General features: G+C 46.7%; 1 protein-coding gene across 1 annotated transcript; it reads left to right on the top strand.

The window, feature by feature from the left end:
• The first annotated feature begins 1,086 nt into the window (after positions 1-1,086).
• On the top strand, positions 1,087-13,019 carry ENDOD1 (endonuclease domain containing 1). Its single transcript, XM_067567273.1, has 2 exons — positions 1,087-1,380; positions 9,177-13,019. Exons 1-2 carry the CDS (start codon positions 1,087-1,089, stop codon positions 10,338-10,340), a joined length of 1,458 nt encoding a protein of 485 aa, XP_067423374.1. The 3' UTR covers positions 10,341-13,019.
• Positions 13,020-14,365: the final 1,346 nt, after the last annotated feature.

The following is a 14,365-nucleotide window of genomic DNA, read 5'->3' as shown; positions in this document are numbered from 1 at the left end:
CAGAGGGCTGGCTGGGGGTTACATTGTTAGGATAGTCTCTCCCCTACCCAGTTGACCACACAGGACAAAAATGGGACTGTCCAAGGTGCCATGTACAGATGCCCATTGGACAGATGGAATCACGACAGACCGTGATGAATGGCTTTCATTCCAGTTCGTTTCCCCAGTAAATGCTGTTTTTGCAGGTTCTGTAGGTTTGGCCAAAATATTCACAAGTAGCCATTGATTACAGGAGCCTTATTTTGGTGTGTCCAATCTGAGATCCTTATAGGGGCCCGATTTCAGAGGTACTGAGCACACACAACTCCCACTCTCTTGCATTTCTGCCTTGAGTTACTCAGTCCTGACGCAGGGTCTGCAAAGGGCAGGTGAGACCTTTGGGCCTGAGAATTTTTTACATTAAGGGCCAGCGACTGGGGTTCACCTTGTGCAGGTGCAGAAGGGGAGAGGGAGGTCAGCCCTTCCTGCTTTCCTACATCAGAGCCAGGCGCAATGTGGCTGGGGAGCAGCGTACTCACAGATCACTAGCAGCTTTAGGGGGAAAGAGGAGGGGACGCCGGGTACTGCCAAGACCCTGCTACCCTTCATGTGGCTGAAGAGGGCCCCCTCTCATGGGTGGTGGGGTTGGCGTCGCAGTGTAATCCCCCACCCCTTCAGAGTCCCAGATAGAAGCCTGGCTGAAGCAGCCCAAATTCCAACTGCAATACAGCCCCCCTTCACACACACCCTGGCTCTGAGCAGCGATCTGGCCTGGTCAGCTGATAATGGGCAACAAAAGAACTAGAGCCGTTGTCAAGGTCCCTCCTGCACCAAATTAGCTCTGAGAGCGATCTCCTAGTGCCCATGCCATTTGTTTGTGTGGCGTGTGACAGCAGAGCCCTGCACATGTTCAGTTTCATAATGCGCAGTATGCAGTAAGCTCTCACTCCCTGCAGGGAACGGCTGCGGTTTCGTATTTCATTTCCCTTGTACACTACACCCAGATTCCAGGCGCTTTCTGGCTTCATTGCTGCATGTACTCAGCACAGGTCCTGCATCGCATCCAGCAGAGACAACCGGGGCTTCCCTCGGTTCAAGGCAGTGGACATGGAGATGTCAATTTTATTTTCACTTTGCATCTTAGCTTTCCCCGGCTTTTCCCAGGGCAGGGTTGTTGGAGTGGATGAAGCTGGCTTTGCTGAATGCAATGAGTTCTTTTATGGAGAAACCCCACCAGAAGGATTTGCAGAGCCTTTCCATGTGAAAATCTGTCAGCAGCACAACAAAGAGCCACGCTTCGCAACGCTCTACAGCACGGAGGACAAGACCCCTCTTTATTCCGCGTTTAAATACACAAAAGCAGCTCAGAGAGGGGAGGAAAGCTGGCTGGTTGAACCGCAGGTAAGTCAGCCTCTCCAATGGCTGTCAAGCAAATCTTCTCGAGGGTTAAGGCGTGAAGTTATCGTGGACTGTTGGGGATGGAATTTTGCAAAGATGTCGGAGCTGTGGAATCCTTCTAGACATTAATGTATTAAAACTAGCATTTATGCTTGTATTCAGCCCTGGACAAACTAATGGTCTCTTGTCCCAAAGCACTTACAATGAAAACTGAAAGGCATTGCATCCAAAATGGAATAAGGGAGAAAGAAAGAAAAGGGGGCTCAGGGGAGAGGAAGGATTTCACCTTTTATACCATCACATCTATGTATCTATCTGAGAGAGACAAGGTGGGTGAGGTAGGTGGGTCTCACAGACCTAAATAAGATCTCTGTGAAGCTTGAAAGCTTCTCTTCCACTAACAGAAGTTGGTCCAGTAAAAGATATTACCTCACCCACCTTGTCTTTCTCATATCCTGGGATCAACATGGCTATAATGCTGCAAACAATCTATCTGTCTCTGTCTGTCTGTCTGTCTATCTCACAACACAGAGGGATGCACTGGCTCTGGCTAATAGGATTAAAAGTTTCAGTGACAAGTTTATGTTTATTCTGTTGTCAACACCGATCCAGTAGCTGATAAAAGCTCATTAACTTCATTACACTGGAGTACAACAAACATTTGTGATTCACTCCATTGAGGCTAGGGCAGTTCTCTGTGTCCCTCTGTTGTGGATACTGTAGCCGGAAAGAGAGATGTATTATAGTGTTCTGAAATATACAAGTTTTCAGTTAAAGCAAGCGGATTTAGTATAAAAAAATGTTACCTGAGTGTCAATTGCTCTTGTCTATGCTGACACTTTGCATGTTTAACTGACTCCGTAGGGTTATTATTTTACAAGGGCTCACCCTTAAATCTTTACCAATGGCCTGAGAAAGCTAAAGAACTTTCCTTTGATATTTGCAGTATTCAAGGCATTTCACTAGTAAGTGTAGGGTAGTACTGCACACACTGAAGTCATCTGATCTTTTCAGCTACAGCAAAACTGGCACATATTAAGGGTGACCACTCAGCACTGATGATTATTATTTGTATCAGAGTAGCACCTACAGGCCCCATCTGAAATCATGGCCCCATTGTGCGAGGCAGTGTACAAACATCCAGTAAGAGACAGTCCCTGCCCCAAAGAGCATATCATCTAAATAGACAAAGGGACTTACTATTCGCCTCATTTTACAGATGGGGTCTTGAGGCACAGAGAGACCGAGTGACTTGCCCCAGGTCACGCAGAAAGGGCTAGAACTGATCCCGGCTCCCGCGAGTCCTGTTTCAGCCACAGGCCTAGCCTTCCTCTCTGTCACTGAAGGGGGTGCTTATTGCTGGCCATTCATCTGGCGCTCGTTCCATTTTACACAGACGCCTGTCGAAGGTGGCCACCTGCCACTTGAAAAAGAGAAAAGCCTTTTTAAAGGCGTGTAATTACCAAGCTGAATAATGCGTATGAATCTTTAATAGCTGTGGGCACAGAAGGACCTAGACAAGGGATCAACATCTGCCAGCTGCATCACGTAGGCAGCAGAACACAGCAACAGGGAAGGTGTCCTTCCCAGCTGCCAAGCCCGCCTGCCCCAGCCAGGCACAAGCGTTCCCAGCCTCACCCTCACTTCCAGCTGCCACGTCTCCCTGGGTCCCCTCTTTCAAGCACCAAGGCCTCCTGCATACCTCACTGATCAGCACCTTGAACATGTTCCCGCACCCAACTGCCAACCCCTTCCCCAGCCACCCACCCCCTTCCCAAACACGCATCCACCCAGCAGCCAAACCTCCTTGGTACCCAGTGACTGGCTTCACTACCAGCTACTAAAACTTCCTTAGCACAATATTTAGGTTCCCTGTTTCAATAATCTAGTCACTTTCACAGGGATCTTCCCTTTGGCCCCTCTCTTCTCATCAGCCCAGATTATAGACCTGTCGTTTCTAAGCAAGTGCTGCAATTTAAGAAACCATTGTATCCCTGGGCATTATACACTGAAGTACCTGGGCCAGGCATTATTTTATAACACACCTAAAAATCAGGCCTTGAAATAATTGGACTTGCTCTTAGCTTCACACAGTGTAACACCATTGACCGCAATGGCATTGTTCCAGGTTTACATCAGTGTCTGGGAGATCAGAATCTGGCCCCAGTGAGCCTTGCTTCACTTTGATCAGTGACGATGTGAGATAAACGAGAAGCTTTAGATTTTCCTTCCCTGGACAGAGTGGCTGTGAAATGAGCTAGGCCAGAGAAATCCAGTTTGCATTCTCTATCTAACCAGATCCATTTGCACGTATTTAAAAAGCCCATCCCCTTCCCTTTTGCTTGTTTTTTGTTTTCAACCTCAAAATGTTCCCTAAAACAAAACTGGTGTTTCTCTTTAAAAGCCTGGACCATTTAAACACAAATATGGATCCAGGTCAGTATAGACGAGGAGGCCTTCCTGCTACCAACAACAGCTTAATCAAGGAGCAGAGACTGCCAGGCAAAAAAGCCTTATCTGTGGAAATCTTTGAAAAGCAACACTTGAATGTAGACTCAAGGACCTGCTCTTTGACATTGGTGGGCATGGTGTCTGAGCAGGGATTGCAGGATAGCACCCTTTGGCATAGAAGCAATTCTCATGATACTTTCCATTAAAGCGCTACAAGATCTTGCTACAAATTCTAGACATAGCTCGTCTATTCTATTCTCTATTATTTTGGCTCCCCTGTCCATCCTCCCTGCTCACTTGTTTCATCCTCCTATTACGTCTTGTGTTTTGGACTGTAAGCTCTCTGGTGTAGAGGCTGTCATTAACTATGTGTCTACCCAGTGCCTAGCACAATAGGGCTATGTCTGGTTGAGTCCTCTAGGTCGTGCTGCCATTATGTGCTAAGAAAGTGTTAAAAGTCAAAGGTTGCAAAGGCCAATACTCAAAAGTTAGGAAATGCCAGAATTTAAGTTGCCTGTGCAACTTAATTCACACACACTCACACCCACACCCTGTTTTGTACACATGCATCATGATACAGTCTTTAATTATATGATCACATACTATGTTTTCCACTTTACAACCACATATACAGGCATCCCATTCAAAACCCACTCAAATGCAGCCACCTTTGTGGTGGAAAATAGTAACTGATTACTACCGTGTAGCAACATGGCACAGCCGGTTAGGACAGGAAGTGAAGAAAAACACCTGCCGCAAATTGGCAGATGGACCTGTCATTGAAAAATCAGCGCTAAGAATCAGAACACTGAGGAGTAAGTGAGTGGATTTGGGCAGGAGTACACTTACAATGGGGCAGCCGCACTGACGCAGCTGGGCCACTGTAGCGTTTTAATGAAGATGCTCTGTGCCGATGGGAGAGAGCTCTCCTGTCAGCGTAGTTAATCCACCTCCCCAGAACACACTATCTAAGTTGGCGAGAGGCTCAGTGGATTTTTCACACCCCTGTGTGACGTAGTTATACCGGTATAGGTCTGTAGTGTAGACCAGACCTCTGTCTCGCCAGAAATAAGCAAACACAGATGCAGCAACGAGCAGAGGCAGTGCCTGCCCATTGGGGGCCCTAAACAGGAATATTTTTGGCCCCCCCCTCACACAACACAAATAAAAAGCAAAGAAGGGGCCTTCTGGAGCTGCTCGGGGCCCTAAGCAATTGCTTAATCTGTGTATATGTAGTGCCAAATCTGGCAAGGCGTCATGCAGCCTCTGCAAGGTAGAAAGTGAAGATGAATAATGATGATATTAGCGATTGTTCTGAGCGATGTTGCATCAGGCTGGGAATCTGCCCAGCACACTGCCCTGTAGCACATCCAGAAAAGTGGTGACACCAGTTAGCGTCTAAGTAATTTCCTGAGTGATATGTACACAGCCATACAAACACAGACATGACTGCTGTAAACGCATGCACACAGTTATGTGTGTAGGTACACACACAGGTATAGTGACGTATCACACAGCAGCATCCTTTTACTCTGTGGAGTGACTAAGGGCTATCACATGATATTTTGTAATATATCATGATGTAACTTGGAACGCCAATTATCTCATCCACTGTACAATGTCTGCTTCAGGGCTGTATGAGAAATATTCGTCAAAACTAGCGCAGAGGTAGTCATTTGATGTGAAATAAAGGGAATGTCAATAGTCTCCACTGTTGATTAGCCATGTGATGTGCAGCGATCCAGCAGTTAGGATGTTTTAATGACATATACTTATAGAGAGGAAGGATTTATCTACATGGGAACATCCAGGAAAATTAATCCAAATTAACTAAAGGTGTGAATTTGAAGAGGATTAGTTATACTGTATTCAATCCCCTATGTGAATGCTGTTATTCAGCATTAAAGTAGCCTTAAGTCAATTTGGAAGTGTATTAAGATAAACTGAATTAAGGCCACTTTAATTCTGAATTAGGCTGGTCACATAAGTATTTAATGCAGTTTAACTAAACCACTTCAAGTTCACGCCTTTACTTAATTCAGGTTAATTTTCCTCGATGTCCCCATGTAGACAAACCCTTAATCTCTCTGTGCCTCTGTTCCCTACCTGTAAAATGGTAACGCCTTCACTGGGGTGTTGTGAGGATAAGTACATTAAAGATTATAACGTTGTTGAAGGATATGAGAGGGACAAGGTGGATGAGGTAATATCTTTTACTGGACCAACTACTCTCAGTAGAAGAGACAGGCTTTCATACTTCAGAGAGCTCTTCTTCCGGTCTCAAAAAGAGACCGGAAGAAGATAAATATTACGATTAAGATTGTGAGGCGCTCTGGTAATGGTAGCCAGGCAAGTACCAAAGACGGCTATCGGTGTCAGCACACTAAATGAATGCAGCTTCATTTTGACTGTGTTACGGACCAAGAGAGCTCTGCAACAGTGTGGAAATGTGGCCTGTACCTGTGTGTGAAATTGTGCTGGTGACAGCCTTCCTGGGCCTCTGCTAAAGAGAAAGCGAACATTCGCAGGACTTGGAGGTTTCAAGTATAGTGGCCGCATGAAAAGACTACTAATGGTGGGAGGCATCAAAGAAAAATCAGTGTTGCCAGCTGCAGCACACACTGCCTGCTCTGTTGTTTTTAACCATCTGAGCAAAAGTAGACCACATTTTCAGAGTGCTTCCTTAGCCGCACTTGAAGTATTTGTGACTGAACCTCAACTCCTGCAGCAGATAATTGGCTGCCTACATACTCACCTGCAAACAGCTACCTGATTCATAATTATGAAGTTTTGCATTCACAAACTAGTGTGCTTGGAAAATTAAATTCATGCCACATGTTCTGTATACAGTACCCTCATTGTCTGGTAATGACACATGGTGGAGTCTCTGGGTTGTCTCTTTATCATTCTATTCATATGCAAAATTCAGTACAAGAAAGGGGCCTGGGTACACTGGGGACAACTCAGTGAAGACTTCTGCCCATGACCCAGGCTGCACTCAGAAAAACAAACAAGGTGTTAGGTTACATGAAGAAAGGATGAGAATAATACAGAAAATGCTACAGTGCATCAAAATCAGTCAGCTGGCATCATCCGGAACGGTGTGCGTAGTACTGGTCACCCCATCTCCTAAAAGGATATTGCAGATTACTGGGGTTCTGACAATGGCAACCAAAATGATCAAGGGTGTGGAAAAATACTCAGATGAGGAGAGATTGAAAAGATTGGGGTTGTTTACCTTAGAAAGGAGATGAATAAGGGCTTTTGATACAGTATTCTTATCAGAAAGTTAAAGAAGTATGGGTTGGATGAATGGACTATAAGGTGGATAGAAAGCTGGTTAGATCACCAGGCTCAACGGGTAGTGATCAATGGCTCCATGTCTAGCTGGCAGCCGGTCACAAGCGGAGTGCCCCAGGGGTCGGTGCTGGGGCCAGTTTTGTTCAACATCTTCATTAATGATCTATAGGATGGGGTGGATTGCACTCTCAGGCCATGTCTATATTGATGGCGGCAAATTCGCTGCCGCCAGATCTATCTTTCCGGATCGATTGAGCGGTCAGTGTAGACCCACTCAATCGATCAGGAAGTCGACTGAGTAAAACCACCCCATCAAGTAGCACAGCGCAGTGTAGACAGCGCGCAGAAGGGAAGCAGAGCAGTCAACGTGAGTTATGCAAGCTACTCTGCATAGTTTGTGTAACTCCCGTCGACTGCCACCAAATCGCCAAGTGAGTGTGGACCAGGGCTCAGCAAGTTTGCAGATAACACTAAGCTGGGGGGAGAGGTAGATACTCTGGAGGGTAGGGATCGGATACAGAGTGAGCTAGACAAATTGGAGGATTAGGCCAAAAAAAATGTGACGAGGTTCAACAAAGACAAGTGCAGAGTCCTACACTTAGGACGAAGAATCCCATGTAGTGCTACAGATTGGGGACTGACTGGCTAGGCAACAGTTCTGCAGAAAAGGACCTGGGGGTTACAGTGGACAAGAAGCTGGATATGATAAAAGTATATAGAATAATGAATAGTCAAGAGATGGCACAGCACGAACGGCTCGTCTACATGTCTCATAACACAAGAACAAGGGGACGTTCAATTGTGTTGAAAGGTGGCATGTTCAAAAAAGATAAAAGGAAGTACTTTTCCACACAGCCTGCAATTAGGCTGTGGAATTCATTGCCACAGGACATCACTGAGGGCAAGAATTGAGCAAGATTCAAAGAGGGATTGGACATGTATATGGATAACAAGAACACCTAGCTGTAATTGCTAATGGTAACAAATTTTAGATAGAATATAAAACCTCATACTTCCAAGTTTAAGCCAATCTCTGACTATTAAGGGGAAGAGTGAGACATTTGGTGAAGGGACAGATTACCCCATATCAGCCTTCCTTGGGGTTCCTTGCACTTTCTTCTGAAGCCTCTGGTGTTGGGCACTTTTGGACAAAGATGGACCAGAGATCTGATCCACTACAGCAATTCCTATGTTTTATGTACAATTCCTAGAGCTTAAGTAAGTCAATTAAGAAATTAAGTAGAGAAAGACAGACACCTGGATGCTAAAAGTGTATAAGATGCTAAGTTCACAAATTGTTGTAACCATCCTGTCCAAGTCAACTATCTAAATACAAGAGACATCAGGCCATTTGAGCTGCCTAGGGTGTGATTCAGGGCAGACTTTGGACCATGCCTTTTAACTTTCCACAAGAAGGATGTAGGCAGTGTCAGGAAGGAATGACTGGTGAAAAGATAGATCTGGGGAAAAACAGGGCAGACATTGCTTCGACTATGCTCAAACTGCTTGTAAATTTGCTTGCATGACGCCATTGTCACTCCAAGTACGACTCCATGCAAGAATGCCGGGCACAGGAGTTACTGGCTAAGTTTTCCTAGTACAAGAGTTACAAAAAGGAGTGTACGGTACATATAGCACTGACACCACAGAATAGCTGGGGACTTACAGGCTCTGTCTGCTGCCCCCAAGTGATGTAGTTCATTCTCCATCACCTGAAGAAATTAAATGAAGACTGGATGCCTCTCTAAAAATATATATTGTGGCTGAACCACAAATAACAGACTTAATGCAGACATTTCTGGGTGACATGGTATGGCCTGTGTTATGCAGGAGGTCAGACTAGATGATCGAAATCCCTTCTGGCCATAAATTTATTAATCTGAAAAGCTACAAGGAAAATATAAATGATGGATGCCTTCATATCATCTGTGGAAGTGGGTGTAGCACTGAGTGAGATATAAATGCATTTCCGTGCATATTTTGAATGTTGCTTCATATGGTGCAGCAAGGTAAGTGACATCCAGTAATTGTTCTCTTTTATGTCTCAGCTAGATGATCCTGGAAATGACTTGGAGGAAATGGTGCATGAAGCTGATGCAATTGGCTCAGTGAACAATCTTGGAGCAAGTCAAGCCCTGACCACAGACTATGTGGACTCTGGTTATGAGAGAGGGCAGCTCAACCCCAGTTCCCTCAATGAGGATGATTTCCAGCGAGCCACATACACCCTTACTAATGCTGTGCCTATGACTACATCTCTCAGCAAAAGCTGGTACAGGGATGTCGAGAATGTAGTAGAGCAGGCTTTGGTCCCACATTGTGCAAACAGAGCTAGCCTGTATCTTGTTGCAGGAGCTGTGCCTTCCAGCCTCCGAGTTAAGAACAAGGTGTCCATACCAGAATTTCTCTGGCTGGCAGCTTGCTGTGATGCTCCTGAGGCATGGTCTGTGGGATTTGTGAAACGCATGAGTGAGGAAAGCAGGCTAGAAGCCCAGTCTGTGGAGGAGCTGGAGAAGCAGTTCCCTTCAGGAGCTCGCTTGTTCAAGAGCAACTGTGGGGGAGACAGCCAAAGCCAGGAGCAAATGGAAGCCGTATTGCAAACCATAACCCAGATCCAGTCTGAAGAGCCGATATTGCAAACCATGAGCAGTAAACACGGAGAAGGTCAGGGAGCCAAGGAGAAGCATGGAGAGGGCAGCCTGCTGAAAAGAGTGGCCAGCATCATCGTGGCCCCTTTCATCAAGCTCCTGAGAATCATCATTTATGTGGTGATGGAGGTGGTAAGATACATGTTTTATTTCCTGTGGCATGTCGTCAAGCAGCTCAGCAATGCTGTGGTGGGCCAACTCTACAGCTTCTGGAACGGAGTGATGTCCTATGTCAAAGAAATCAGCACAGTGCTGGTGAACATCCCCATCGATGTGGCCAAGGTCGCAGCAAACATCGTCAAGGGCTTTGTCCGGATCGTCCAGAACACCATGATCCTCACCTACAGGATTCTCAGTGTCCCTGTTGGACTCTTCCTTCATATCATGGCTTTCCCCATTGACAGTCTCTGCGCCATTCCTAGCGTCCTCAAAGACATCGCTGTGGGAATTGGCGGCACTTGCTCACTCATAGTTGATGCCACAGCTGCCCTGTTGTCTGGCTTTTATTACCTCGCTACTCACATAGGCAGAAGGTTTGTCCCGAAGGGCTCTTCTGATGACTGAGAGGGATGGAAAACAGAACTGCGCAGACGCTTGCTGAAAGAAAAGTGGGGCACTGTTACGATTTGTGGCCACATGCTGTCCATTCACGTTGGTATTTATTGCAGCGACGTTAATAATGCCAAACCAATTTGGTGGTAACATGCAGGGCCTATGGAACTTCAAAAGGGGATTCCATTGCAAATTAACTTCCACTGATTGTAAAGTGTTTGGGGTTCCACCTGGGGTGACAAGCTTTCCATGGATTTCAAGTCCAGCGCCGCACTGCTTCCGCTGTGAGACATGCTGACTGCAGCACAAAGTTATTTCTTCACTACTAAAATAGGAAATTGCTGATGCCTGTTCAGTGGCAGTGATACAAAGGCATAGCACAAGCACGTGGCTGTTGGTGCGGGTAGATAAGGGAGTTATGCTGCCCCACCCCTCTGCAAGGCTAATTGCATGGGAGGAAACACATAGGGCTAAATTCTGCCTTCAGTTGCACTGTTGACTTCCCTTGGGTTTCATGGGAGGAGCTGAGGGCAGAACTTGGGCCAGCGTGTTTTAGCTGGCAATTCTCATCCCATGGCCTTTCAAGGCAGCTAAATGGATGGAAGGGCCCTTAGGGAGAGCAAATCACAGCTGCCATTTGCTTGGGGGGGGGGGGGGCGGATATTTACCACTTTTCCTTAACCACCCCTTAACCTTTTTAAACTGGTCACTGGAACCAAACAATTGTCCAAAACCTGAGGTCTTTGTTCATGTGGTCCCGTTCCAAAGTCATTGAGGTCCAAAATAGTCTTTTCACTGCCTTTGGATCACACCCTAATACTCCAGACAACCCCCCACCCCATTGTCTCCAATTAGAGACCAAAGTCTCCCAAGTACATGCTTCTATGCTGACTCGTCTGGAGATCTCTGCACGATGAACCCAGTTTGGGGCTCAGTTATATCTTTTTTGATGTGCACTGGGAGCCTGACGCAGCTGGAGGGATCCCTCCACCAGTGTTTTGGGCGGAGACAACAAATAAGTGACTCTCTCATCCTCACTGGTCTGAACAAACACAGTCAGCGCATTGCCTTGCATGTCACGACAAAGGGCAGAGGAGGAACAGTAATGATGAGGGGCCGGGTTCTGCCATGCTAACTAACACTGAGTAATTTACAGGGAGGCTACCTGCAGAGTGAGGGATGAGTAAGCGTGAGCAAGGATGACAGAATTTGGCCCTGATATCTGTCCGTGTTCTGTTCTCCGCCTGCATACATCCAGTGAGAGGGGAAGCAGATCTGAGGACCCAGGCCTGCAGATCTCAGGCGCCCCAGATCAGAGGCGTAGCCAGAACTGATTTTTTGGCAGGGCCTGTAGTTGACACGGGTGGGCACAAGCCTTCTGTCATACGCGAAACAGAGGCTGATAAAAACGGGATGAATTGCTTAAAATCTGATTGGGTGGGCCTGCTTTCTAAATGGGTGAGACCATGGCCCACCCAGGCCCACCCGTAGCTACACCACTGCCCCAGACTCCCAGTGAAATCAATTTGGAAGGCTATTGAAGTCCTTGGGGGTGAGCTAGGAAAGCAGGATGAGGCAGACGCCCATAGGGCTGGGAAGTGGTGATCTTCAGCATCCTGCAGTAGGTTTGGGGCAGGGGCTCAGGTCAGCCATGCACACTAGGTTGGCTCAGCAGGGCTGGTGCAGGCAAAACCGACAGGGGCAGGAGGCCCCAGGGTCGAGGAGGCCCCATCCCATCAGGGAGAGGTTGATCCGGGTCTGACTGTAGTTGTCCCAGTGACGCACGGCGAGGAGCACAAGCCGCTTGATGCTAACAGAGCTCGAGGGGAACCCAGGCACCTGTCCCCTTATCACAACTCTTCCTGGCTGGGGAACAGCACTTGCTGCTTACAGGACATAGCCATCCACTCTCACCCCTAGCTCCCGGACCCTCCACAAGCACACACTCCAGTGCCGGCCACATCTCCTATGCTCCTCTGCCCCACTGGAGATTCCCCCAGCCCCAAGTGGGTGGGCCATAGGAGACTGGGTTAGTGGTGACTCACTGGATCTGGAATACTGTGGGGTGGAGTGAGAGATGAGCGCCTAAGCATAGGGCTTTACAGGGCAGGTCACAGGTTAGCCTGACCTAGCCCTCCTTCCAAAATGCAATGTCCCGCAGGGGCACTGTCTGCTCCCCAGTAAACAAGGGTCTAACCTCAGCTCAGCTTCCACCTCCTCTTGGGTAGGGATGCAGGGGAATGAATTTTGATTTTCATTATAAACGTTGTCCCTTTAAAGTGATCCTTGCTGACTGCATCGGTGGTTTGCTGCTGTTGATTCTGTCTACAAGCATACTAATGCTGTAAGGAGTGATGAAAGAGACATGCACTGACCCTACTCTTGGCTCCTTCCCACCTTGCACTGCACACTGTGCACTATTTACGCATGACTTGTCCGCTGTATTTTTATTAGCTCATCTAAGCTTTTACATTTGTAGGCATAACGCTGTGCAAAATCTCTGCTGGGGGAATCTGGCTGCTCTGCTACAACTTTAGGTACATGCTGCTTGTGAGAAAACATGATGACAGTATGTAGTAGCATTCCCACAACCTGCATGTAATGACGGGCCGAATTCTGGGGGGCAAGATGGCTCAGATTCTAGCAATGGAATAAAGAAACTCCGGTTGGTTCAAATCCAGCCCAGCTTAATAGTGACTGAAAGTTATTAACCTTGCTGTGGGATCCGTGTGGAACAAATGTATGGATCCCAGCCTAGTTCCTAGCAAACAGCGCAGCACACCTGGGAACTTTGTAAGGTTTAACAGCAGAGCGGTCATGGAGTGAATGATCTTGAAAATCAATGCACCCTGTCACGCCTAGAGGTGCTCACTCCAGGTCAGGGTGGAGTCATACGAAGTTTACACTGCTACTACCCATGCTGCACCAGATCACTGGAGAAACAGAGGACTCTAGGGTTCTCAGTCCAGCAAACAGTACTAAATTCACACACAACATTGGTCCCAAATCCTATTGGTCTTTTATATACATGTCCAAGCAGTCTATAGAGAAACTGCCTGAAACACTGAACAAATGTCAAAAACAGCTATTTACAGCTGTAAACTAGCTGTCGTTTGAGATTATCCTTATCGGGGCATGACTTATGTGGGAGCTTGACTTTATTCTTGGAGCTATGTGGTTTTAACAAAATGAAAGGGACTTTAAAAAAAAAAGAAAGACTCATGCCCCACTGCAGTGAATCGTTACAATTCAGACTGCTAATGCAACTCACAGGTTCATATCTAATGTGGGAGAAAGCAGTATTGTAGTTTCACTTTGTTACTGCACTACTCAGGATCGGGGTGGTTTATTTACAATATTTTATGCTTCTCTAGCACCTTTCATCTGAAAATCTCAAAGTACTTTATACGGATTAGTTCATTAAGCCTCATGACACACATGGGAAATAGGTGAAGGATGAAGATTATATATATGTATACAACCTGCCCCCCATATATATTATATAGGGAGGGACATAGAGAGAGAGAGAGATCATTTTATTCATCATGAAATGCAGCTATCTCTGGGCTGAATCATGGCAGCTATTTGATTAGCACAGTATCATTACACAATGGTTTAGGACAGGATGAAAAATACAGTAAGCAGCTGAAAGTATGGGGGGGGGAGGGGGAGGGATGTGGGGAGGCAGGATCCAACCACCAGAGTTAGATACAGGCCAGAACAGTGAAGGTAGCACTTCCACTCTTGCAAAACAAACAATAAAAACCTCAACAATGGATGATCTCTTTAGTGATCATAGAGCTCAGGACTTTAGTTTTGGGTCTCGGCCAAAGAGCAAAGTGACACCTAAAAACCATGCAGGGGACCTGGTTCCAGTTCTGACATGGAAGGAAGAGTGCCCCTTCCTGCGGCACCTGTACCACTTCCTCCAGCACTGATGTTTCCTTGGAAATCCCCTGCCAAATGCTGACCCACCTTGCTTAGCTCATGAGATCTGAGCTTTCACAGGATGAGACAGGAGGGAGATTTCTCCCAGG

This window comes from Emydura macquarii, unplaced genomic scaffold, assembly GCF_026122565.2.
Source record: "Emydura macquarii macquarii isolate MOO-44397 ecotype Brisbane River unplaced genomic scaffold, CSIRO-AGI_Emac_v2 contig_318, whole genome shotgun sequence".
In the NCBI taxonomy this organism is placed as follows: Eukaryota; Metazoa; Chordata; order Testudines; family Chelidae; genus Emydura; species Emydura macquarii.
This window is presented reverse-complemented; position numbering and strand designations above follow the sequence as displayed.